We start from the raw sequence: 26245 nt of genomic DNA, 5'->3' as shown, positions 1-26245 counted from the left end.
AAAGCACTGGCCTAACATATAATGGCTAAAAGATTTCTTCTTTTTCTGTTAGTGATCATTTAGGAATAATTAACCCAATTGACAGTTTTAAGCAATAGGGCTATATATCTAGGTTCATGAATTCTACTGAATGTTGACTGATTTGAATACAGCAGGTTATTTTTACGCTCATTTGTAGAAATCTTTCCCAAATACTTGATTTAATGCTTTTCCTTTTGAATGTATATTGGTCTATTTGGAACATAATTAGATTCTTTTCTCAGGATTGTGTTACTTAAGCAGGAAAGGAATTTTTAGTTTTCTCTATAATACTAAATCCCAAGTCTTAAAATAAGCACCTTTATAGTATTTCATAATGGTTTTAGCAGAAATATACATTTTTGAGGAATAATCATGCCATAGTCATCATAATTGTTTAAGTTCCTAGTTCATGTTATTAATGCACAAAATCTACAAGACATTAAATTGTGGACCAAATTACCTAAGAGCAAATTTAAATAAAAAGTCTTTTAATAAAGAGTGAACATTACAACAAACTTTAAATAAATTCATAAAACCTTGAAGTGCAATAAATGCTTTTTATTGTATGCTCATTTCAATGAGTAACATTTAGAAATAATAATCCCACATAACAACGACAATCTTATTTTACAGCGTGTACATCATTTACAGCCACATAACACACTATTTTAAATTTTCCAAATTTAATATTCTGAAGTTAAGAAAGATAAAAAATTTATTCTCACGGAACAGATTCTTATCTGGTGCAAAAACAGAAAGGTGAACATTATTTCAAACACAAAGCCACAATATAGCATAAAGTAAAATTACATTTTAATTATGTTGAACAGCTGAGTGTAAACATGAAGCAACTATAACTTAAAAATACACATCATATGCATTACATTTATGAACAGGATTTTCATTAAATTTCCCTAAACCAGCTTTTTATTTAAGCGCCATTTTGATTTGCAGCATGCTAACACAAAGCATTGTTGAAAGGATGCATATTTTAAATTTATACACTGTAAACTGAATATCCACCTCCAAACTCTATTGGCAACACAGTGTTTTGTTAAATACTGCATATATGCTGCCTCACATTGAAAATGCATGTTAATAATATGGTATATAGATTTTAAAAATCAAAATTTTCAATAATGGCATAAAATTGCACCTTTAAACATTAGAGCAAGTAAGACTAAAACAATCCTACTTGCTGAGACTGCCCTAAAAAGAAACTTCTAAACATTGTTTTTAAGAAAACTGTGTTCTCTCCATTTAATCTTAAGATCATTAAGAAATATAGTGCTAGCTTTATTTGCAACACTACTGCTGCATCTGTTTTAGAAAGCCACATTTGACTCAAATATACTTTTATCATATATGCCATACTGAAAAATCAACTTAACAATCCAAAAAAAGGGAACTTTAATCTTAGACTTCACTTTAGACTTCAGCGAAAAATGCCGTATTTTAAACATCCTATCCTGTGATAAAATCTTAGCAGCTCTGAAATTCTTTTTAATAGTATTGAATTAATATAAGCTGTTTTCCAGTGAGATTTCTTTCAATGAATACACAAAACTTTTGCCATTTCTGGAATTCAATTTTCAGGTACCATAAAAAAGGCTCAATGACTAAGTGACTGATGGATGACTGCATTTTATTGCCCCACCTCATTTCAAAAATCACATAAAAGTAAGACTTGCTTGCCACAGCAAAACATTGCTAAACCCAATTAAATATGATCTTTTCAGAAACATTTATCTCTAGTATGATCAGCCAAATAAAGTCATTGTCTTTGCTTTTCCCTTCTGTAGTTTAATTATACATATAATACTATTAAATAGACACAAGAGTTTTTCTGCAACCATTCTATGGTGCTTCTTAAATTCTTTAAGTAATTTTCAAAGGGCTATGAGATCCCCTCTCAATTCAAATATTTCAAGATCTCTAATACAAAGAATGTAAAGTTACGATTTACTATCAAGCTTTGGAACTAGATGAAACAGTTCATGAAATTTTCCTCCCATGTAGCATATCATATTTTTGAAATAGCTTATTTCTTTATATTGATCTTATTACATAAGAGCCTCCTTGTGGTGCCTCATAATATGCTGATTTTTTTCTGATGGTCTTCGGAATCCCTTCTTGCAGAATTCACACCTGTGTGGGTAGTCTTTTGTATGTATTGATATCACATGTCGTTTAAAGCCAGATGCATCTGTAGTGCTATATTCACAATACTCGCATTGGTAAATCTTCCTTCCAGTGTGAGTCTTCATATGTTTTTTGAGCTCATTTTGTTGTCTGAACCCTCTCTTGCACCTTTTACACTTCAATGACTGATCCTTAGTATGAACTGAAAGGATATGACCACTAAGAATAAATGGATCTGATGTTTTAAAGTCACAGTGCCTGCACTGATGAATCTTCCTACCCTTATGGATATCACTATGCTTTTTGAGCTCAGAAGGGCGATGGAAACCTTTTTCACAGACCTCACATTTGTGAGGAAAATCCTTAGTATGGACAGATATGATGTGCCGCTTAAGGTCACTTGAGTTGGTGCTCTTATGGTCACAATGAGGACACTGGTGTGTCTTATGTCCTTGAAACAAATCCAGATGGCGCTGAAGCTCCCTCTCATCACCAAATGCTTGAGGACAATGCTCACATTTATACGGTAAATTGCTACCATGCTTAGATTTAATGTGAGTTTTCAGATTTGACTGATCTGCACACCTGAAGACACAATACTGACACTGATATGGCTTCTCACCAGTATGGGTTCTCATATGTTTCTTGAGTTCAGAAGGATGTCGAAAGCCCTTCCCACACTCAACACACACATGAGGAAAATTCTTGCTGTGAACAGCCAGTAAATGTCTGTTTAACAGTCCTTGTTCTGCAGTTTCATAGTCACAGTATTTGCACTTGTGCATCTTCGGCTCCTTGTCTCTTAAGATAAGTTTATTTGAACTCAGTGGACTAGCCTCTCTGTATCTTCGTGTGTATTCTGTAAATTCATGGGTTTTGTCAACTTTGTTTATAAGCTTATGGCTTTCCAAGTGGTTATGGAAACTCACTTTCTTGTTAGTCGTAAAGTCACAATCTGTACACTGGTATTTTTTTCTCATTAAATGATCAGGATGATTCTTCATGTGTCTTTTCAAGAATCCCCTGGATTTAAACTTTTTTGTGCAAATATGGCAAGGGTATACTGTCAGGGGCTGTCCATCAGGGCCTATTATAACAGCTAGATTAAAAAAAAAAAAGGAAGTTGCGACATTTGGCCAGATGTTTTAAGGGGTTTTACAACAAAGGTGCCAAAATTAGCTGGCATTCACAATGTGAGAACTGTACTAGTAGAATAAAATCCTGAGGATAAAATGCACATTAAAAGCAACTGATGATAAAATAGCTCACTAAAAAGTAATAAGCATCTCTGTACTATAGACTACTCACCTGCCAAAATTTTACATACATTTTGTCAACTAGAAATAGGCACCCTTTATTGTGAAACCAACCTGAAAATTCTCTTTGAAAACACCATTTGGGTAAAGAGCAAACAAGCATGGTTTTATTAAGTACCAGTCAAATACTTTAAAAAAAGAAACTATTTAAATAAAACAGACAGGTATATGGAAATTGGACTACACTGTAACAACTGACTCTATTTCCCTTGTTTACAAAAAGATAACTTCCACATTTCAAATCATGGTAATATTCATAAAACAAAGTATTAGTATTTTACCTGTTTGCCACTGCCTGGCTTCTCCCCTTCTCCTCTTCTTGGCTTTTTGCTTAAGTACTTTATTTGTATTAATGCTATCACAAATTTGAAGGTATTGTGCTGTTGTACTACTTCTGCTTTCTAAAGTTGAGTCCAAGGTATTTCCTAGAAAAAAATTGATACACTATTAAGTTACATAATATTTATACTTTTTGGTTTTGGTTAGATGAATTACTAGATATGACATGGCATTAAGTTGCCATTGTGGTGCTAAATTCACAAAGTGTATCCATATTCTCTCTTTTATACCCTTATACACACACACACACACACACACACACACACAACTGTAAACACTTTAAATAGGATATAATGTGAAATTAACTTTAAAATACCTCAATTTATTCATCCTAAAGCAATAAACTAATAAGGTGAATGTAACACGAGAGACTTTTACAGCCCAAACAAAATACTGGCATCAGATCAATTTCTCACCAATGAAGGCTGATGAAGTTAAAGAGACTTAGAAAAGAAATATACATGTGTCAGTGAACCAATATGGTCATGGTGTAATATATAATAAAGTGTAATATATAACAAACAATACATCTCTTGTATATATGCTTTAGAATAATTTAATTCATGTAAAAAGTATGAAGACTGATATTAAAGACTAAGATAGATGTGGCAGGCAATTTACCACAATTTCAGTGGCATCAGTGTATACAGAATAAAGTACTTAATAAAATCTTAGTTCTCACAAATCTGTTTTGTCATGCAATTTAGTTTAAAAATGTAGACCTGTGGGGCACCTGGGTGGCTCAGTCCATTAAGCATCTGGCTCTTGATTTCAGCTCAGGTCAGGATCTCAGGGTTGTGAGATCGCACCCCCCGCCGAGCCCTGTGCCAAGCCCCGTGTTAGGCTTCACACTCAGCGCAGAGTCGGCTTGTCCCTCTCCCTCTGTTCCTCCCCCTGCTCTCTCTCTCAAGTAAATAAATAAATAAATAAACAAATATCTAAAAAAAATGTAGACCTGCAAAGCCATTTAGCTTATAGGCTGTGATGTATGCCTCTCATCAATTCCTCTGACATCTACATTTAAATTTAGAGTCAAGTATCTCCTAAAGGTAGAAACAGAAGAGTCAGACATTTTATCATGAGAAAAAGTCTCTTTGCTTAAGAAAATAAAAAGAAACTATCAACCATGGAATAACACTCTATGGAGTATGTATTATAACTAAAGAGAAAAATGAAGCTGACACATGGGTTTTATTTTACAGTTATATACATCTACCGGTTGCCACAGAAATTAAGAAAACAGTTCTGCTCCAAGGAAGACGTTAACAAGTCATTGATATCATGGATAATTTTTACTTTTTTGTCAAAATAACTTCTATTTTATAATTTTCTCCATAGCAACCTTTTATGATTCATGTTATAAGTTGCCTGACATTTTTATCTTGAGATAAATCTAAAATGAACTGCGCTCACAGAATAACACACATTATGTCTGTATATAAATTAATCAATTCCCAAAAAAGGCAAACTCCTATGTAACTAACTAGATAGGGTATGACCAGGCAAGTCAGAGTCTACCATATGTGTCTGTACACACAAACCAATAAGTGCTTATTTTCCAAGCAGTATATAAAACTGGCTATTTAACTTACATCTCACATAAAATGCTCTCTCACCTGATGTTTGACAATCTTCATATCTCCGGGAAACTCTTCTTTCATCTCCTAAAAAAAGAAACTAATTAAAAACTTATATGCTCAGTATAATGATTACTAGTGGATCACATCTTAATCTACAAAAATCTTACTTTGACCACTGTTCCTTGGATTAAATTTTTTTTTTGTTGAGTTCTTCCACTCCCATAGATTAGACATAATTTCACGCACTGAAAATAAGGGCTACTGTTAGCATCCTTGGAACTGTTACCATCCAGAACAATCTTACATTTTAAATAAAAATTGAGTAGATATTTCTGCAGAATACACTCAAAATTGAAGATGCTCGGTAAACGACTGTTGAATGAATGAACCTTTGGAAAAACCAAGATAAGATAATGCATTTGAACACCAAAATTTTTCAAAGTAAAGAGTATACCTGGACCATCTTGTAAATTAAGTAGGAATGAGGTAAAACGGAAAGAAAAAAGAACTTGATAAATTTACCTTCCATCAGATACTTTGTAGAAGAGCATACCTGGATTTCTGTTTCTTTTCAAACCCCCAAAATCTTATCTGTGGTGTTAATACATGAAATAAGTTTTGGAAAAAGGGAAGGATCAATTTTCAAAGGATATTCCTATTTTAGAAAAATAAAACTTTTTATGGTATTCACTTATAACGGTACGATTTTAAATAAATCCTACTGAAAAACGACAATGCATTAAGCAAGGCTTATTTTAAATAACATAAGATACATGGTAGGAAAATCATGTAAGCACCTAGAAATTAGTCCACAGCAAAACACTTTATAGTATCAGTCAACTCATGGGGGGCATTAGCACAGCATATTTAATGACCTAAAGGCTGATCAAATAGATATGTACTTATCAGGTGAAAAAATGCCAGTGTCCTACCATATGCCGCAGCCCAGACAACAGGGACAATTGTTTTATTAACATCAGAGTCCTCAAGCTGAGTCTCAGGGAGAGAAGTTCCTTCCTCTTCCCCTACAATGACTTCCATGTAAACTTCATCTGCTATTTCAGCGCAACCTAAATTTTAGAAATAATTGCTTGTTTATAACCCCAAATATTTAATAAATGGGTAAAAATTCCAAACAGTTTAAATCTTTCAACTGTCAAGATTTCAATTTGGTTAATTTAAAAATGACATTAGGCACTTTGGAGACTAGTGCCACTAGGAGACAATCATTTATCAAAACTCTTATTCTCCTCTTAGAACCTATCCTACAAAAATGACTTTTAGACTATATAAAACGTGCGCTTGAAATATACTGACTGATTTTACAGTCCATCGGGCATTACAAATTTGTAAAAAAGGTTGCAGTCCATAATTCTGCCTGACTGTTCTTTGGAACTCAGAAAGCATTTCCCATAGAATCAATACTAGAAAGTGGTCCTTGCTACCCCACATACTGTAACTTAAATGCAGTACTGTACATGCAAAGAAAAGTAGTAAAAAATACTAGTAATTGAAAAAAATGTTAAATAAAAATAATTAAATCACATATATGTTATATACATATATATACACACATAATACATATGTAAGCTGGTGCTCATGAATATGTGGACAGCCTTTAAGAGGCAGGATTTTCAGAGACCGTACTGAGAAAAAAAAAAAGCATTAAGTGAGACTCATTTTAAAAAAATATAGTATTGGTGTAAAAAATTTAAACCTAGAGGGTCATTTAGTATATTTTATGTGATTAACCCATTTAGATTTAGGCTGTTAAGTAAAAAATTGGCTTGAATTTATGCTTTTCCTTTGATTCACATACTGGGATCTTCTATTCACTATGGAAGAAACGTGGAAAAAATGTGGGATAAAAGTGTCCCTCTTCTCCCAAGTTTCCCTTCTTTCAACTGATGAGAAAGAGACACTGGTCGAAGTTTTCCACATCCCCAAGGAATTCTGGCATCAGCTAACTTAAGCTTCAGTCACCCACCTTCTATTGTGCCCCCTTACTGACCAATGAGTAAACAAATATAAGAATTTAGAGGCCAAATAGAAATTATTTTCCTCTTCAATCAAATCCTCTAGACTTACTTGTTTTTATATTTTCAACTGTGGTGTGTTATTCATGTTTGGGATTGGAATTCAGCTTCCCATGGCTTCTAGGGAAGGAAATCTGAGGAGTGGAGATCAGAGTACAGTACAGGTAAAGCTGAGTATCATCCAGGTAATGCACTGAAGTGGAGGCTCTTGCCCTTCTAGGGCAAAACAAAATAGTTTTTATCTCAGTATGTCAAGAAGACAGAAGCCTTAGGGAAGGGCTGCATTCCTACACTGAGGTGAGAAGAAAGAAGGCAGAGTAACATGTCATCCTAAGGAAATGGGCAGCATGGCAGGAAAGGAAATCTGAGGAGTTATTTTCACCCTATGGTACTCAGCTCCAAGAAACCTTAAGCAGCAACTACTTGGAGACCATCAAAGGCATAGTAAGTAAAGATTCTGGCAGTTTAACTTATTTGGAAGAATACTTACTCATCTAATCCTTCAGTGACAGAAGGAGAACAACCAGTTAGCCCTTCCACTGCTAAATCCAGACAGAGGCCAACAGTGTTCACTGCCATGTGGAAAGAGCACTGGCAGTAATTAGACAGATATGAGTTGAAATCCTACATTCCTCACTTAATATTGAAATGATCTTGGGCAATTAATTTAATATCCCTGAGTATTTTTTTCCTTCCATAAAACAAAGGTAATATCACCTACCTCAGGGATGAGTTGTATTAATTAATATATATGCAACATATCCAATAACACACAAAACAGATTTGCAATAATTCCATACATATTTGTGGGCTCTAATGAAGTCAGGAACCATATGTTATCTCTATATCCCTAGTATCTGAGACAGAGTATTTCATGTTTGCTGATTTGAACAATACATGTATGCATGAATGGTCAAAAGGACCCTTTCCTTTTAAATTAATTACAGAAAAGGTCAGACTTATTTTATTGAACTTTGTTCTTATATAATGCTTGTATCTCTGAGATTGCTTAATTTTTTTAAAAGAATGCATGATGGCTACTGACAAGTCACTACAGTGCCCTTGTACTGATATCTTACTAATATCATCTTCTTCTTGAGAAGAATCTTTAACTGCCATGTAAACCATCTTCTCCCGCTGCATTCGGCTCTGGTCAAGCACTCCGGCTACAGAATGTCCATTGGTGTACTCACTCTCTGTCACAATTTCTGTTCCACCTTAAAAATTAAATCACATATCAAAGTAGAGAAGTATCATGGAATAATTCCCTAAATTAATAAGAAGGAGGCATAAGAAATATTTTCCTGAGGTGCCTGGGTGGCTCAGTCAGTTAAGTGTCTGTCTTTGGCTCAGGTCATGATCCCGGAGTCCTGGGATTGAGCCCTGCATCAGGCTCCCTGCTCAGCAGGGAGTCTGCTTCTCTCTCTGCCCCTCACCCCACTCGTGCTCTCTCTCTTACTCTCTCTGTCTGTCTCTCAAATAAATAAAATCTTTAAAAAAAAATGTTCTCCTTTTGAAAATTATTCCCCAAAATATTCCAATATAAATTTCTAAGTGTCAAGAGAATTTTCTTATAAATTACACTCTAAATTTTCAGTAACCACTGAGAAATAACAACAAGCGTTAACATTCAGTTACACACATGCCAAGTACTATATAAGTCTTTAACATGTATTTTGCCCATTTAATCCTCACAATAGCCCTATGAGGTAATTACTGTCATTATGGCCATTTCACTGATGAGAAAACTGAGCCAGAAGGAGGTTAAGTAACTCACCAATAGCCACTGAGCTAAATGGCAGAACTAGGGTTAAAATCCAAGCAGCCCGCCTCTAGCCTTCCCTTAAATAATATAACTTCCTACTCTAAATCAAATCTTCTCCACTCATTTGTTTTTATAGTTCCAACTTTAATATTCTACTTATGTTGAAAGAATTCAAGAACGACATATTCCGCATTCCTGCTTTTTATTCATATACAATTTTTTAATATTCCATCCCCAAAGAAACCTACAAAAAATCTGCATTTTAAAGACAATTTTAGGGGCGCCTGGGTGGCTCAGTCATTAAGCGTCTGCCTTCGGCTCAGGATATGATCCCAGCGTTCTGGGATCGAGCCCCGCATCCCATCGCATCTGGCTTCCTGCTCAGCGGGAAGCCTGCTTCTCCCTCTCCCACTCCCCCGGCTTGTGTTCCCTGGCTTGTGTTCCCTCTCTCGCTGCCTCTCTCTCTGTCAAATAAATAAAATAAAAAATCTTTAAAGAAAAAATAAAGACAATTTTAGAATAGTTACCAGAAAAGATAAGAATTACTTTTAATTCCTATTATAGCAATAAATTAAGATTTGTACCTATTTCAACATCATCTTCGGCCTCAGCTTTAAATATATACACTTTTATTACTTCTGAACCAAATGCATCTTCTTTAACATCTTCCTGTGAACCATCACTGCCGATTTTTAATGGTGTGTTCCCCATATGCTCTAATTTTTCCCCAACATCATCCACTGTAAAATATAAAGAGGAAACTATTTTAGTCAAAAAGTATAATTGACATTTAGTGGATGCTAAGCATAAGTGAAACATGAATGTGTTAATCACCTATCCGCTATATTCTTTTAATGACTTATTATGCAACTATTGAAAGTGATATGATTCATGAAAAAAACAATATACGAGATCAGATATATTACATGATCATAACTATATAAAAACTTATTTGGAGATCTTAATTTATATATGAAATACTTAATAACCATAGAGCTTTAATTAAAACAGTTTGGGAAATGATTAATCCTAACACCAAAGTTAATAACAGAAAAAGTCAGAACATACAATGCATAGTACTCTTAAAATAAGCACACATAAACAACAATTCCCAAATGAAATAGCAGTATTTCTCAAACAAATTAGCATAATGAAATCTAGAATTAAAAAAGAGGAAACAGAAAACAGCTGAATTATTTTATATAAAGAGCTTTTCAGAAATTATAAAAATAAAATCTTAATACTTTTAATTTATGTTGAGTCAATGGAAGACAACTTCAAACCAGAAATTTTGTGTACTTCTATATTTACTAACATATGCTAGTCTCCAAAGTCATATGGAAAGGTAAAGCGACAATATTTGAGAATATTACTTACATTTTAAGTATACTTTAAATTGTGATTCTCTGCTCTACAGTCTTTAAGAATAACATTTATTTTCACATGAATACTATGCACAAACTATGCAGCAAATATATATTAATAAACTTTGTTCTTTGACCATAGATATTAAACAATATATTCCCGCAAATATTATATACCTACCATTTTTTATTTCAATGTTTGTACCTATAAAAACTGAAATGTAACCTAAATCGAAAATCTGCTCCTTCCTATTATGTATAACATAGCATCATATATGAAACATAAAATCTTAAAGCCTCTGACTATATCTAAACAATTCCAGAACCTTTGAAAAAAGAATGAAGTGACATAAAAAGTTATTAATGCAGTACTCTTAAAAAATGAATTTCAAGAAGATCTAAATGGGTCAAAGTCTAGATTTCCCTTACCTCGGTTTCAAATCTGAAACATACAAACTCAAAAATATTCTTTTGGCCTTTCAGAATGGTGAAAAGACAGTAAGTTTCAGAAATTCTTTTTACAATGCAAAGCTACCTTAAACTTTGTGATAAAATAGAAATGATTCCATACTATTTAAGAGTTCAAATAGCCTATGAAAGAAAGGACCTAAATGGTCAAAATAAATAGAATAAATATTTTCATTCCATCATAGCCTCTAATTCTATTACTATGTTTTTTGACAAAATTCTTTTTGACAATGGGACAGATTGAAATGAAAGAATAAAAGATGAAGTATCTGATATTGATTTAGTAGCTTCTTTGAAAATATGTTAAATTAAAACAATGACATCACAGAAAAAATTAAAATAAGTAAAGCTTCCAGAAAATGCTTTCTCATTCTTGAAAATAAAGACCTACGATATCCAAAAACCTCAAAAAGTGTCCAAAATATTAATTTCTTAAGTTGGAATAACTTACAGTAAATTAATAAAATACTGAAAATACTCTCATTTGATAAATACTGCTTTATTATAAGCAAATGGTTTAAAGTGATCACAGTTCCTTCTGCAACAAACTAAATTAAAACTAAAATTCATGAAATTTAAGCCCATGAAAGGAAATACACATTTTTTGGTCACTTCTTAGTAGCTTTGTACCATAGCTTTTACTTTAAGTGTTGAAGTAACTGTTGCTATTCCTATTCCATTTATACCATGCCTTAAGTCCATAGTATAATGTATCCATTATTTTCTACTTAGATTCCTCAGAATGAACAATTTTGAAATATACTGAGTAACCAAGCTTGTTCTGTATTTTAAGTTCATAAAAGATGAAGTTTTTAAGGATGCTAGTGTGCAGTTTTAAAAAAAATTAAAACCATCAACTTAACCAATATTTATTCTATATTCTTTGTTATAGAAAGTACAAAGTTAACAAAGATTTAATAGGCAATCAAGTGATTTTGGAAATGGATTCTCAAAGATCTTCTTAATGCAAATAATACTCAAAATACCCCAAATTAAGGCTTAACCTTTTTGCTTATTGTAAGGCTTGCAATATCCAAGTCCCGCAGTGTTGTTTCTAAACCCACATGACATTCCAGACAGTAATAGCAGGTAGTATTATACACATCACAGAATTCTACTGGTGCTAAGTGTAACATAAAACAGTAAGATGCACTGTTGGCAAGTTTGCTAATGTTCAATATTCTTTTATATAGCTCAATAGCACAGTTTTATTAAAAATTCAATATTCCTTTTAAAAGCTGAGTAAGGCTTTTTACTGTACCCCTTTTATGTTACATCTACCAAAATTATATGGTAGATATGTTATTATCAATATAGAGTATATTAATGTACCACAGAGATGGGGTCAGGCAATATGTAAATGATCTATATTTCACAGCATTGAAACAAACAAAAGTTAGTAACATTTAGATTACAAAGGTGTTCTACTCCCAGGTGTATGTATACCCAAGAGATCTAACAACATATGTCTGCACAAAATCTTGTACATAAATCTTCATAGCAGCATTATTCATAATAGCCAAAAAGTAGAAACAACCCAAGTGTCCATCAACTGATGAATGGATAAATAAAATGTATATCCTTATAATGAAATATTAGTAATGAAAAAGAGTGAAGTACTGACACATGACACATGCTACAATACGGATGATCCTTGAAGGCATTATGCTAAGTGAAAGAAGCCAGACACAAAGGACCACAAATTACATGATTCCATTTATATGAAATGTTGAGAATATGCAAATCTATAGAGATAGAAATTGGATTAGTGGTTGCCAGGGGAGGGGGAGTGGTAGGTGGGGGAGGTGACTGCTAAGGGGCATGTGGTTTCTTTTTGGAGTAAAGAAAAAATTCTAAAACTGATTGTGGTGATGGTTATACGATGCTATGAATATACTAAAAACCACTGCATGCCTTAAATGGTGAATTTTATGGCATGTGAATCATATCTCAATAAAGCCATTATACTAAAAAAATACAAAGGTTTTAACTTTTCTTTTTTTTACCCTTGAAATTGGTGAGGTTTGATGAGATCTCCCATAATGACCCAACAAGACATTTTGCTTTATACAAGATTATGTTCCCGAAAGAAATATAAACTGATTTTATAGGTAAAAAACAATTTGAATGCATTATATTGGTTCATTATTTAATGGAACTTCCCTCTTCCAGTGCAGCTTTTATAAAGGAAATCATCGCCCATAAATGTCTTGTGGATGTTAGGTATTTTTAAAGAAGAGCACACCTAAGATAATTTTAGAAAGATATAGTTATTCTATATTAATTTCCAAGTTACTTAAGCACAAGTGGGAAAACCTAACCATCTGCTAAGATAAAGAATTTGTGACATTTGGCCTGAAAGGCGAAAAAGCTCAAATGCACCTCAGATATGAAAGAAGACAAATTCCTTACCTCTAAAACTCAGCTACTGATAAGGTTTCCTTATAGGAATATTTAGGGACTCAGGAACAAGACAAAGGTCTGTTTTAAGTCCTTAACTTTATCTCTTAGAAATTTTGAAAATCTCTATCTTGGAAAAAAAAAACAGAAAAAAGGACTTTTTAAATTAACATTGAGGCTTTTAAGGCAATTTATTCTCTTAACTCCTGTAAGAGTCAATGGCCAAGAGAAACCAAGAGGTAAAGATAATGAAACGAAAATTATGAAGGAAAAAAGGGAAAAATTAAATCAGAAGAGAATAAAATAAAATAAATGAAAATGGTAAAGAGTGACTAGTTCCAATTTGAGTATAATAACCGTTATAAAAATGGCCAAGGATGTGGGTGGTGAGAAAAAGGGTGATATAAAAAATATTTAATTTTTGTATATTCTATTTTCTACAATAAAAAACTGCTTTAAGTTTTAATGGATTTTCTAAAAAAAATGTTGCTGTTTCTTTACTAATGATTAAGGAGTTAATTAATTCCCATTCTAAATTTTCCCTAAAATGATCCCATAGCAGTCCCAGTATTATTCAAACAATACGATTTTCTTTATAATCTTTAGTCTATTCCTATTAGAGTAGGACACAAGTCCTTTGCATTTGACATATGTGGCAATATAAAGATAAATACTGTAAATTAAAATATTCCAGAAAGTCTTAAAAAATGTTTTGCAGGATCAAATCACAGAAGATATATTAAGGCTTGACAATTCACAAAACATATCCTGTCTAAATTTTAAACTAATATCAAAGAGCTTGATTTGACAAGTACTTTTTTATTTTTTATTTTTATTTTTTAAAGATTTTATTTATTTGACAGAGATAGAGACAGCCAGCGAGAGAGGGAACACAAGCAGGGGGAGTGGGAGAGGAAGAAGCAGGCTCATAGCAGAAGAGCCTGATGTGGGGCTCGATCCCATAACGCCGGGATCACGCCCTGCGCCGAAGGCAGACGCTTAACCGCTGTGCCACCCAGGCGCCCCTGACAAGTACTTTTTTAAAGGCATAATATTATTTTGATACAGAAAGGCTGCCAACTTTTGTCACACCATTTTATATGATCATAAACATAGTTTTTTTAACGTCAGTAAGATATAAATATGGAATTTCTTTAGTAATAGACATCAATTTAAAAAGAGGCAATAACATTTGCAGACAGTATTTTAGTGGCTTAACTCATTCCCTTAAAAACAATGTGAATATTCACTTCAAAAGTGGTTATAGAGGGAAAAAGCTAACATGCTAGACTTCAGAATCATATTTACAAATTAAATAAATCCAATTGGTTTTTAGTTTTAAATTCACTGATACACATATAACATACAATCACTTTATACACACATACACATAACTCTACCTGTTGATGTACTTCCCAATCAATCCTTTTTTATTTTAAAAAGAAAAGAACAAAAATCCACCATGAAAAAGTGAAGTTTATCTAATCTTTATTACTTCCAGCATGATCCCTTCAAATTTTATAAAGAATAGACCCATTTCCTCCTCAAGCTCCTTCAATAACTCATCATGAGATTTTTTATTATTGTTGCTGTTCAGGCAAACACACCACTTAAAATGAGAACAAGATATTTCTATCTTCCTCCTTCAGATAGAATGTCTTATAGACATCATAAAGCAATCTGAAATAAACACAGTAAAGTATTTTCTGCTTAGAATATGCATATTTAGACAAACAGGAAATAAACACGGGGAGAATTGCAGAACAGAATCTGAGTTTCAGATTTCCTTTTCAAGTATTTAATAAAAAATTAATTACACATTTCTTAATATATAATGCTTAAATTCCTAAGCAAAACTGAACTGACAACTCAAGTACCTGCTACAATAAAAAGAAAGCAGTGGCTGCATAAAATAAACTTCCCACTTTGAAATATATATATTTACCATTAAAAATTTTATCAGTTAACGCTCTCGTTAAACCTTCCTTTCTACTCTAAGATATTAATTACGTTATTTTTGTTAATTTTGGATATGAATTTTCATTGAGTAAATTAAAAATATGAGCAAGTTCAAAAAAGCATCTCAACAACACAGCTTTGAAAAAAATTATTTTTCAAAAGGATTATCCCCATGATTTTTATTGAATAGATCCCCCATCCCAGAAAACCTTTCCAGGTTATGTATAAACCAATCTCCCAAGTAATTTTGTCTTTTGTTTCACTTACAAGATATCATTAAGTAGTCTTCAGAAGTGCTCTTGACATCATCATCATCATCATCATCATCATCATCATCTTCGGTTTTAATAGTAACTGAAGAACCAGGAACACCACCAGCTGCTTGAATCACAGTTTCTGTGTCTGAATTAGTGACAAGAACCTCCTCTGACACCATTGTGGGAGAGTCAACTCCTGAAACACAATCTTGGACCACATGTTCTAAGTGTCCATCAGGACCAGTAACAAGGTCAGCCACAAAAACCTGCTCAGGTACTCTAACGGTTTCTGTAATTAGCTCAGAAGTCAAGATATGATCACTATCATCTTCCTCTAAATCTTCTTCAATAGCAACATCAGCTTCAAGTACAGCTTCAGGAACAATTACACCTTCGGTTACTACATCAGTCTCAGTGATGATATCAGGTCCATGGACAACTTCAGCTGCAAGGCCATGATCAAGGGTTATCCCATCATCTGTGACAACATCAGAAACTAATACAGCCTCAGGAACTGAAACAACAATATGGTCTCCATCGATATGTGCAGTACCAGCCATTCCAGCCACTATAATACAAACAATTATCCAAAAAAAGTAAAGTTATTTTATTAATTAAAAGTAGTATATTTAATGTATCAGATGACATAAAACATTTTAAAAATATGAAATAGTTCTGGCCAAACTATCATTTAAAAAAAAAACCACTGACAAATTAACTGTAGTAAAAACCATCACCAGGGGCACCTGGCAGGCTCAGTTGGTAAAAGCACATGACTCCTGATCCCGGGGTTGTGAGTTCAAGCCCCACGTTGGGCATAGAGCTTAAATAAAAGTGAAAAAAAAACCAAAGAAACAAACAAAACAGCACCAACCAGGCACTGGTGTGGAGGTGGGTGAAAACAATGTCAGTAAAATCTAAATTAAGACCTTAAAAATAATGCACTTTATTTTCTTTATTTTCAAGTAAAACATAAAAGCCACAATGAGATATCACTATATTAGAACAGCTAAAATAAAAAATAAAAAAAAAAAAACAATACCACCACAGGTTGGGGAGGATACAAAGAAAGGATCTGTCATACATCACTGGCAGAAAGGTAAAATGGTAGCAGCCACTCTGGAAAATATATGGCAGTTTCTTACAAAACTAAACACTTATTTACCATACAACCCAGCAATAACACTCTAGGGCATTTTCCCAGAGATATTAAACATATGTTTACCCAAAAAATTGTAGATGAAAATTCATAACAGGTCATAGTAGCTATTTATTACACATAGTAGCAAAAAATTGAAGATAACCCAAATGTACTCCCAGTAGATGAATGGTTGGTAAAACCAACTCTGCACATCTTTACCAGGGAATACTACTCAGCAATTAAAAGGGGACAGACTATTGATACATTCAACACCTGAATGAATCTCCAGAAAATTAAGTTATGAATCCCCATAACTAAAGGTTATGATACCATATAATGTATACATGGAATCAATATAACATTCTCAAAATTATAAACTATAGAGATAGAAAACAGATTAGCAGTTTCCAAGGGTGGGTGTGTGTGTAAATATGTTGGCATAGCATATATGTGGTAATGGAATAGTTCTAGATCTCTATTGTGGTGGTGTTTACAAAAATCTATATACAGGATAAAACTGCACAGAACTATATACACTCATACAAATATATGTAAAAACAATGATGAAAACTTAAGGAGGTCTTTAGTCTACTTAACAGCAATTCACCAATGTTAACTTCCTAGTTTTGATATTGTACTACAGTTATATAAGATGTCACCACCGGAAGAAGAGGAGTACAGGCTACATGGGACCCTATGTACTATTTTTTTCTTCTTCCTGTGAGTACTGTTTTTCAAAAACTTAAAATTAAAAGGACACACAAACATAAATGGGTACTGATATGTTTAATTAAGTTAGTAAAATATGACAAGTTGGATATATTATAAAATATGCATTATAAACATAAAAGTCCCTAAACTTCCTTATCTTTTAAGAATTACTACACTCGAAAGTGGAAGGAATCTTTTAACATCTGATTTGGGGGGGGGAAATCCCATCTTATTTTAGACAAAGATTTGGTTTGATAAAGTTCATACACAGGGATTCTAAATTGCACTAAATTCTAAACTAGTAAATCTGCAGGAACAAAGCTTTAAACAATGTTTTTCTTGAGTAGCATGGTAAACAACAACTCCTACCCCCTTTATAAATGTAAAAGTGTAAAATCCCTTCACGAGGAACTCTTAAATTCTGCCTCACTGAAGTGTACAGGAAACAAGTTAACAGAGTTTATGGACTAGGTTATAATAAAATTATCTACATTAAATAATCTAATACAAAACCTTCTCCACATAATGATCACTTTCTATAAAGTCATACCTGAAAGAGTGCCACTTGCTACACAGTGTTCATTATTATTAACCAATTCATTATGGAAGTTAGTTAACAAGTTAGGATGGAGACCAATGGACATTATTAATACTCCTACCCATTAAAAGACAAGGTGAGAAGGGGAAGCTACCTTTCAGAATTATCTTCCTTTCAATTCCTCTGTATTGTTCTTAGTATTCTCAAACTCTTGCCTAAACCACCATATTACCCCAAAAGGGTAATCTTGGAAATCTGGTAGACAAAGGGAGTATGTATAAAACAAGTACTTCCTATTCACTTATTTCTCCACTGGCCATTTTGGAGATGGGCAGTTGGTGAAGGTTCAAATTTAGCATTCAGCCAGATTAGGAATGTGGTTTTTAGCAAGGAAAAATTAAACATTAAACCTATAAAATTCACAGTATTGGAATTCTATGTATATAAACAATAAAATTAATATTTTATAAAATCCTTTCACAGGTCAGATTTAAAATATGGACAATTGTGGAGGTTAGTATGGTTTCTGAGACTGGACACTAGGGAATGATGGAAGGATAGAATAATGCTTAGTTGCTGGCCTGGGTTCAGATTAACCTGGCTGGGATGATTCTAGCCTCTAATCTAGTAGGAACTTAACAGGTCAAAATAAATCAGACCTAAGCTAAAATAAATCCAAATATGCTTGTTTACACTGAACTAAATAATATCAAGAATCCTAGACAAGGAATTGACAAGTTCCCCACAGTGCTGGCAGATTACTCAGACCAAGATCCAAGATGTCTCCTATTAAATTTTGCTTTTTCCTCTTATCAGCTCATCTGCTAGATCCCAATGAATTTCTAAACAAAGTCACTTATTTAACTACACACTAGCTATATTTATTGAGCAATGACTATGAAACAAGCAACCTACTAATATTTTTACATATACTATCTCATTTAAGCCTCAGAATAGTTGTATAATGTATTATCTCCTTTTTAAATATGAAGGAACTATAAAAAATATGAAGGAACTATGGTTTTAAAGAAGTTATATAAGCTTGCCCAAGATTAAAGCTGAGGGCTGAACTTACTGTTTAACTTTAGACTGGCTTATTTCTACCTGTTAAAAGGAGGAGAATAGAATTTACTTACCATAGAGACTGTTTCTTTTTTTTGTTGTTGTTTAAGAGATTTATAGGACTAACCAAGTGAGTCACTATTAAAGGAACAGTTTGAGAAAGAGTAAAAAAATCTGGGGCACCTGGGTGGCTCGGTCAGTTAAGCATCCGACTCGTGATTTTGGCTCAGGTCATGATGTCAGGGCTGTGAGATTGAGCCCCATGTTGGGCTCTACGCTGGGCGGGGAGCCTGCTTAAGATTCTTTCTCTCCTTCTCCCTCTCCCCACCCCTACTTGTGCACACGTTCTCCCTCTCTCTTTAAAAAAAATGAGCTAAAAGATCTATCACACAGTCACTCAATTAAATTTTATAGCATTTAATAAGCAGCATTCAATGGCATTAACTATCTCACTAGGTAACAAATTATAAATGGTAAGAAATCATCATTTAAAAAGTGTGAAAGCAATTATATAACCAAATAACAGTAAGAAATAAGTCATCATTTCAAACATTTCCCATTTTACTAAAGTTATTTCATTTAAATGTAAATACCTGGAATTTCACCAGAGGTATAGGGTAAAATTTGGTATTTGTTGGGTCTGTCTTGGGCCACTATCTAAGGCTGTTTTGCTATTTAAGTCACAGAGCAACATAGACTTTTTGCATCAATAAAATCTTAACTATTAAATTCAGTGGCACAGATTCCAAGGACAACTATTATACTGAGACACAAGCAAAGTTTTACACAAATCATGTTGTAAATTTTTAAATCTCAGGGGCACCTGGGTGGCTCAGTAGGTTAAGCATCTCTCTTCAGCTCAGGTCATGATCCGAGTCCTGGGATCCAGCCTGGCATGGGCTCCCTGCTCAGGAGGGAGTCTGCTTTTCCTTCTCCCAGTCCCCCTCCCCCTGCTCATGCTCACTCGCACTCTCTCTTTCAAATACATAAAATCTTTTAATTTTTTTTTTAAATCTCAAGTAGCCTTCAAAAGAAACTGGTCTAATAAGTTTCTGACAAATTAATATTTCAAATTCTTAATATAGTAGCCATCCTAGCCCCACCAAAAACATTATAGAATTTAAAGATCCTGTGATACACAGTAAACGTACTTGGTTAGCTCTACCTGTGCATGCCAAACTGTTTCACAAATACCATTAATTTATGGGATTGCAAATATCTAAGTTTTGATATTGGCAGAAATTTAAAGGGAAACCTATACAGGCTACAATATTGATGAAACTTAAAAACTATGCTAAGTGAAAGAAGCCAGACACAAAAGGCCGCATATGATATGGTTCGACTTATATGAAATATCTGGAATAGGTAAATCCATAGACAGAAATATTAGTGATTGCCTAGGTCTGCAACGGGGTTGGGGGTGACTGCTAACGAGTATTAGGTTTTATTTTTCCAATGACGAAATGTTCTAAAATTAGGTAGCAGTGATGTTTGTACAACTCTGTGAGTATACTAAAACCACTGAACTGTATTCTTTAAAATGGGTGAATTGTATGGTATATGAATTATTATCTCAATAAAAAAAATTTTAAAAAGAATGTACATAATGTATTTCAATATGCATGTTCTACTTCCCTAGCAACTAAAAGGAAGTAAAGTATTAGATGTAATAAAGGATTCATTAAACTTTAAGACACCAAGGAGGAACAATGAAAAGGAAGGTAAAAGGAAGACCAAGTAAATATTCACCAGCACTAAATGGACATTTTCTCCAATCTTAGAAAGGAATCAGTCTTTACTTGCTAACAGGCAACTTCTTCAGGAGTGAAGGAGGTCTGGCACTTCACCAAATGCTACAGGGTAGGTTAAATTTTGTATCATATGGAGAAAATGCTGTATTTCTTCCATTTCTAAGATATTTTTATTTTTTTATTTTTTTAAAGATTTTATTTATTTATTTGAGAGGGAAAGCACAAGCAGGGGGAGTGGCAGGGGGAGAGGGAGAAGTAGGCTCCCTGCTAAGCAGGGAACCTGACGCAAGGCTCAATCCCAGGACTCTGAGATCATGACCTGAGCCGAAAGCAAACGCTTAACCAAATGAACCACCCAGGCACCCTCTAAGATATTTTTAAAAGGCAAAAAATTAAAGGTGACATTTCAACCAAAATTTATTTACTATACTGAAGTTAAAGTGTTCCAGTATTTTAAAAACTATTTCTAGCGAAGAATTCACAAAATTCTCTGTGAAATCTTTACTCTTCAGTTCTTTGTCCTACTTCTAGAATTTATTCCTGGACTTTTTTCACGCAAAATCACTTCTAAGTCATCCATAATCAACACAATTGACTTCTGACTCATTTAGCAGAATGAATCAATGATTGCTTTCTATTTCATCAATTCACTACATAGTCATCTCGATCTCCACCACGTTCAATCTTGATCTATGCACCACATCTTTATTCATCAGACAGAAGTGTCAGGGAATCATAGAACTGGAAAGGACCTTAAATGTTATCTAGTCCAATCCCCTCCCAAAAGTGAATGAAGTAATTTGCCCAAGTTTACACAAAAAGTTAATAGGACTGTCAAGACTCTCAACTACTGCAGGCTCTACAACAAGGGACAAAATAACATATTCACATTAATGTGAAAATAGTGGTAGCATTTTCTTAATTGAGAAAAGTATTACTAGTTTTAATGCCCCACCCCTGATACCATCTTTGATAATTCCATAATATCTTGTTTTCTGTTTACTTTTTATCCCAATTTACTATTTGTCTTTTCTACTCTCACTCCACTTTTCTTCAATTCTTACCACCCTATCCCTGCCTCTTATACTTCAGATATCTCAATCTCTTCTATAATTCAGACTGACCCTGCCCAAATTCAGTTTCTTTGTTGACTGTGATAGAGTCTTAACATTTCATCAAAATAACTACTGTTAAGAGGCTACTGAAAAACTTGGCCACAAAAGCAGGGAATCTTTTCTTAAAAAAAAAAAAAAAGAAAGAAAGAAAAATGTAATGTTACTAGAAACAACTTTCTGAAGATACTGTATCAGAATATAATTAATCACCTAATGCATGATTTTCCTATATCTCACTATATAAGCATCTAACTTCTTTGTAATGACTGAAGCAGTTCCTTTTCCAGTTTTATCAACATTACAATTTATAATGATTTTAGAAAGCCAATTTAATATTTCCTACATTCAAGAACTGATGTGGTTATTTATGTAAGCTGAGTTTTTTTCATTTTCAATGCCACATTACCACTATATTCCAAGTTTCCTTACTTCAACCTTCCCACAAAATTTTAAGAATGATTTTAAGTAGACTACTGACACATAGCTTTACTTTAAGAAAATGAGCCTTACAAATGAACTTTCCTAGCAAAAGAACAAATTTTCATAAATTCTCCCCTTCTTCAATGTAGTTTTGATATTTAGTGCTATGACTTTTAAAAAAGAAAGAAAAAAATACAACAAAGAAAATGCTTTACCAAAATCCTGCATAATCATGGTATGGGCCATTCTACAGTCTGATGTGTGCAATCCAAGACTTCCACCACCTGAATCCATATTTAGCAAAGTTCATTCACAAATCTCTGTAAAAGAAATGGTTTTAAAAAATAGTTTAAATACGTTTAGGCCCAAGTCAGTTGTTCTGAGAAAAAAATCCAATGGAAAATATGCCTCAGAACCATGTGTGCAAATCTTATTACAAAGGAAAATAAAAACCTTGATTAGATAGTTTATGTGACAAGCATAAGTAAAAGAAGGGCTAAGTGAAAGGAAATAAATCAAAGATAATGGAGAATAAGACACAGTAAGGGTGACAAGCCACAGGGGAAGTGATAGAAGCAAGCAAAAGAACAAAACTGTAGCACTGACGTTCCAGTTAAAATGTAGGTTATAAAAGAAGAAAAAGAACAAGATGACAACAGACAATGGTTGGGATATTTATACATTACTAGAAGACTCAGGTGTCTAGTATTAGTGAATTTCATCCAGTGGCTCTCATCCATTTCTTCCAGACCCAGCTCAGCCCTGCAGCGGAGCTCTGCAGATAAACTTGTGTTTCACCTCTGGCTCCCGGGGTTCTACTTATAATGTACAATGTTCTATCCCAGTTTCCCTGGAGTTCTTTGAGCCAGTAAGGACTTCTGGCCTCACTCTACTACATTCTCTTGTCTCATAGTTTTGAGGACTCATGAAACATGACTGCTTCCTAAATATGGTAGAGATAAGATCAATCACACACAAACATTTAGCAAATTGTTCCTTTCAGAATATCGTTTACTTATAATTGTACAACTGACTTTTTTTCTTAATAATTAATAAAGTCACTCTAGCTTCAAGCTAGTTTTGAAAGCAAGGATTCTATTTCATTTCAAGTGATGTATCCTATATTTAAGATCACCAGACAGTATGGAACCTAAAATCAAATGCTGTCACTAAGCATATTTCTTAGAATTACATATGTGTATTTCCCCTTCAAACATAAAATTCTAAGTATATCAACCAAAAAAATCTGTCAATTTTATAAAACATTTGTCTCATTTTTATTTAGGAGTGTTTAATAAATTGAGCTATATTGCACAAAAAATGAGTTTATATCATTAAACTTTTAGAAAGCTGCCAGATAAAGCAACTTAATCTATCCTTAAGTATGAACACTAAGATTTTTTTCCTTGCCTTGAAGTTCTATAGGTGTACAGAAGGCAGGAGAGTATAACATTTGAATCAGGTATATAAAAATCTTTACAGCAGTAGGTGTCATTTCTGTGTATCAAATGATTCAACAAAATTATTTTATGTATTAACAAAATTATAAATTTTTAGAAATTCTTGGCTGTATTCTGTCTTTTTTTTTCAAATACCACATTGTTTCCTGCCTCCAAAATGAAGCCATCAGAGCCAAGAGAGTTCATGGTAAGCTACCCATATGTTCACAGAGATAAATCAAAATGCCATAAGGACTTATTTTTAACACTTAAAACAGTGTACGATTTCAACTTTAAACATAATAATTGCTTTCTTTATCACATAACTAATAGAACAATTACAAATACCTTAAAATATTTTAAACACTTAATTTTGTTTAATAAATAAGATAAAACATTAATTTGTTAATCACCTTAATACGACTGTCTTGAAGAAATTGTAGATTTTCTTACATATTGTAAAGTAAAATCTGCAGCAATTTGTTTTTATTATTTTTCCTTCTGGCCTATGTTATTTTCTTTGGGAAAACGTTCTCTTTACCTAGTGTAAAAACACATTCAAAATTAGACATTTTAAAACATTTTAAACCAAATCTCTTACACAACTTAAGAATTTTCTTTACACTTCAACGTGCAGGGTGAGGTTGAGAAGGGCTCAAATGCTCAAATCTCTTCATCTAAAAAGCATCCGAAGGGATTCCAACAGAAACAACTACCTACTATGATATAAGCAACATTATTACACTTAGAATTCGACCACTTCATTAAATCAAATCTTCTCTAAAGCACATTTAAAAATCACTAGCAACACCTTATTTTGGAAAGTGAAAGAGAACCAACCAAGGGCAAGCTTTATCCTTGCCAAATCGATAGAGAAAAATCTGCACTAGCGCTCAATTAAGTGTAAAAATTTTAACACATAGTGCAACTACTATAGGAAGTATCACACTGTATGAATACCCAATAAATAAACTGGAGCACCTTTTTCCCATATAGGAAGTTTAAATAAGATCAATAATAAATGAGGTATGAGAAGAGCGGTGTGTTAAGTATTCAATAGTCAATAGATAGCTGGGCTTCTCAGTATTCTCCAGAGTGTATCTCACATTCTTATTGAATGGAGGTAACCACTAAATACGCTTCAAGTAAACATCCTTCTATCAATGTACGGGGAGCAGAAATCACAAAACAAACAACCAAAAACATTTTACTCTCATCCGTCTCCTCCAAACAGCTCATTCAGGACCTAGCTTCTCGGTAATGTAAACAGGGTGAGAGGTAGAAGAGAAATCTTAAGGCAGCAGAGCAAGAGAATGTGAAAGTAGTATTTGCAGAGATAGGAGACAAAGGAGCTCTGGCAAGTAGCAGTATTGCAGCTTTGGACGCAACCCGCTCCCCGCATAAGTCTCCCTTTCCCACGACCATGCCAAGTTTCAATCATTTCGAGCAGAACACACACACGTGCCCTCTTAAATATTACCCATATGACTGGATCTTAAGCCAAGCAAGAAAACCTTCTCCGTGGAAAGGCAGAAAGCGAAGAGACAAGAATACCCGTTCCCCTCCTCCCTCCTCTCACTTGGTGCAGCGGTCGGCACCGCTGCTACCCACACCGTGCTGCCCAACCCCTCATCCTCCTCCAGCTCTCTCTGCCCCACTACATGGGAGACGGCTGGGAACCAAAATGGTGGTGTTTTAGTGGAGGCGACAACTGCCGCACACACCCGCCCCCCCCCCAGGCTCTGCCTGCTCCCTACCCCCTAAAACGCCCGATTCGGTGCCACCTCCTTGCAAACGCCACCATCCCTCGCGCATTCCAAGGTTACCATAAGCAGCAGGCGGGGTGGGGGACAGAGAAGTGGGAGGGGAGCGCGAATGAAAGGAATATTGGGGGGTGTCGCCAAGAGAAAATGCCAGGGGGACGCCGCATTCTTCAATTCACTGTTTTGTTTTCCGCCATTTTCCCGTCACCCTAAACCACCGACGGTCTCAACGACGGCTCCTGCGCCTCGGGCTTCTGGCCTAGAGGAAGGAGAGGTTGCCTGAGGGGGAAACCCCACCAGTTCCCTCAATTCCTCCAGGCGCCAGCTGCAGCTGAGGAGAGAAACTGCCAGACCAAGAGGGGTGCAAAGCTTAGGGACTAGACGCCACTTCCATTGTTCCCTTCGCCCTACACTACAGGCTGGGTGTGAGCCTCTCCTCCTCTCACATGGGCGACACTGAGCGCCGCGGACCCGAATCCCTCTACTTTCCCTTCAGGAGTCTCCTTACCTGAGGCCACTGCTGCCTCCGCCGCCGCCAGTTGGATTCTGACCGCGCTCCAGATTTCTGCGGGGGTCGGCAGCTGTGGATCTGTACGGTCCTCGCATTCGGGTTTCCGAGGTTCCGCAGCCCGAGCCAATCACAAGCTACTCTGCGTCT

At 34.4% G+C, this 26245-nt stretch overlaps 1 protein-coding gene across 7 annotated transcripts; it reads right to left on the bottom strand.

The window, feature by feature from the left end:
- Nucleotides 1-561: 561 nt before the first annotated feature.
- On the bottom strand, nt 562-26245 carry ZNF711 (zinc finger protein 711). Of its 7 annotated transcripts, none has more exons than XM_057312860.1 (12): nt 26096-26239; nt 24238-24365; nt 23067-23328; nt 22601-22705; nt 15658-16215; nt 9784-9939; nt 8514-8651; nt 6331-6468; nt 5566-5643; nt 5435-5482; nt 3761-3904; nt 562-3262 (listed from the first exon to the last, which is right to left on the bottom strand). In XM_057312860.1, exons 4-12 carry the CDS (start codon nt 22677-22679, stop codon nt 2085-2087), a joined length of 2517 nt encoding a protein of 838 aa, XP_057168843.1. In that variant the 5' UTR covers nt 22680-22705; nt 23067-23328; nt 24238-24365; nt 26096-26239; the 3' UTR covers nt 562-2084. The 7 variants fall into 7 exon arrangements, with proteins under 7 accessions (XP_057168843.1, XP_057168850.1, XP_057168857.1 ...); XM_057312867.1 differs by having other exon boundaries at nt 23072-23328; XM_057312874.1 differs by lacking the exons at nt 5566-5643; nt 6331-6468 and having other exon boundaries at nt 26096-26245.

This window comes from Ursus arctos, chromosome X (genome assembly GCF_023065955.2).
Source record: "Ursus arctos isolate Adak ecotype North America chromosome X, UrsArc2.0, whole genome shotgun sequence".
NCBI lineage: Eukaryota > Metazoa > Chordata > Mammalia > Carnivora > Ursidae > Ursus > Ursus arctos.
This window is presented reverse-complemented; position numbering and strand designations above follow the sequence as displayed.

Excerpts from the sequence above, each read along its gene's own strand:
- ZNF711 (XM_057312851.1), bottom strand. The coding sequence starts at position 22,679 with ATGGATTCAGGTGGTGGAAGTCTTGGATTGCACACATCAGACTGTAGA. Across the intron at positions 8,652-9,783 it reads CGAAGATGATGTTGAAATAG|GTGGAACAGAAATTGTGACA; the intron begins GTACAAATCTTA and ends TTAATTTTTAAG. Across the intron at positions 3,263-3,760 it reads AGCCAGGCAGTGGCAAACAG|CTGTTATAATAGGCCCTGAT; the intron begins GTAAAATACTAA and ends TTTTTAATCTAG.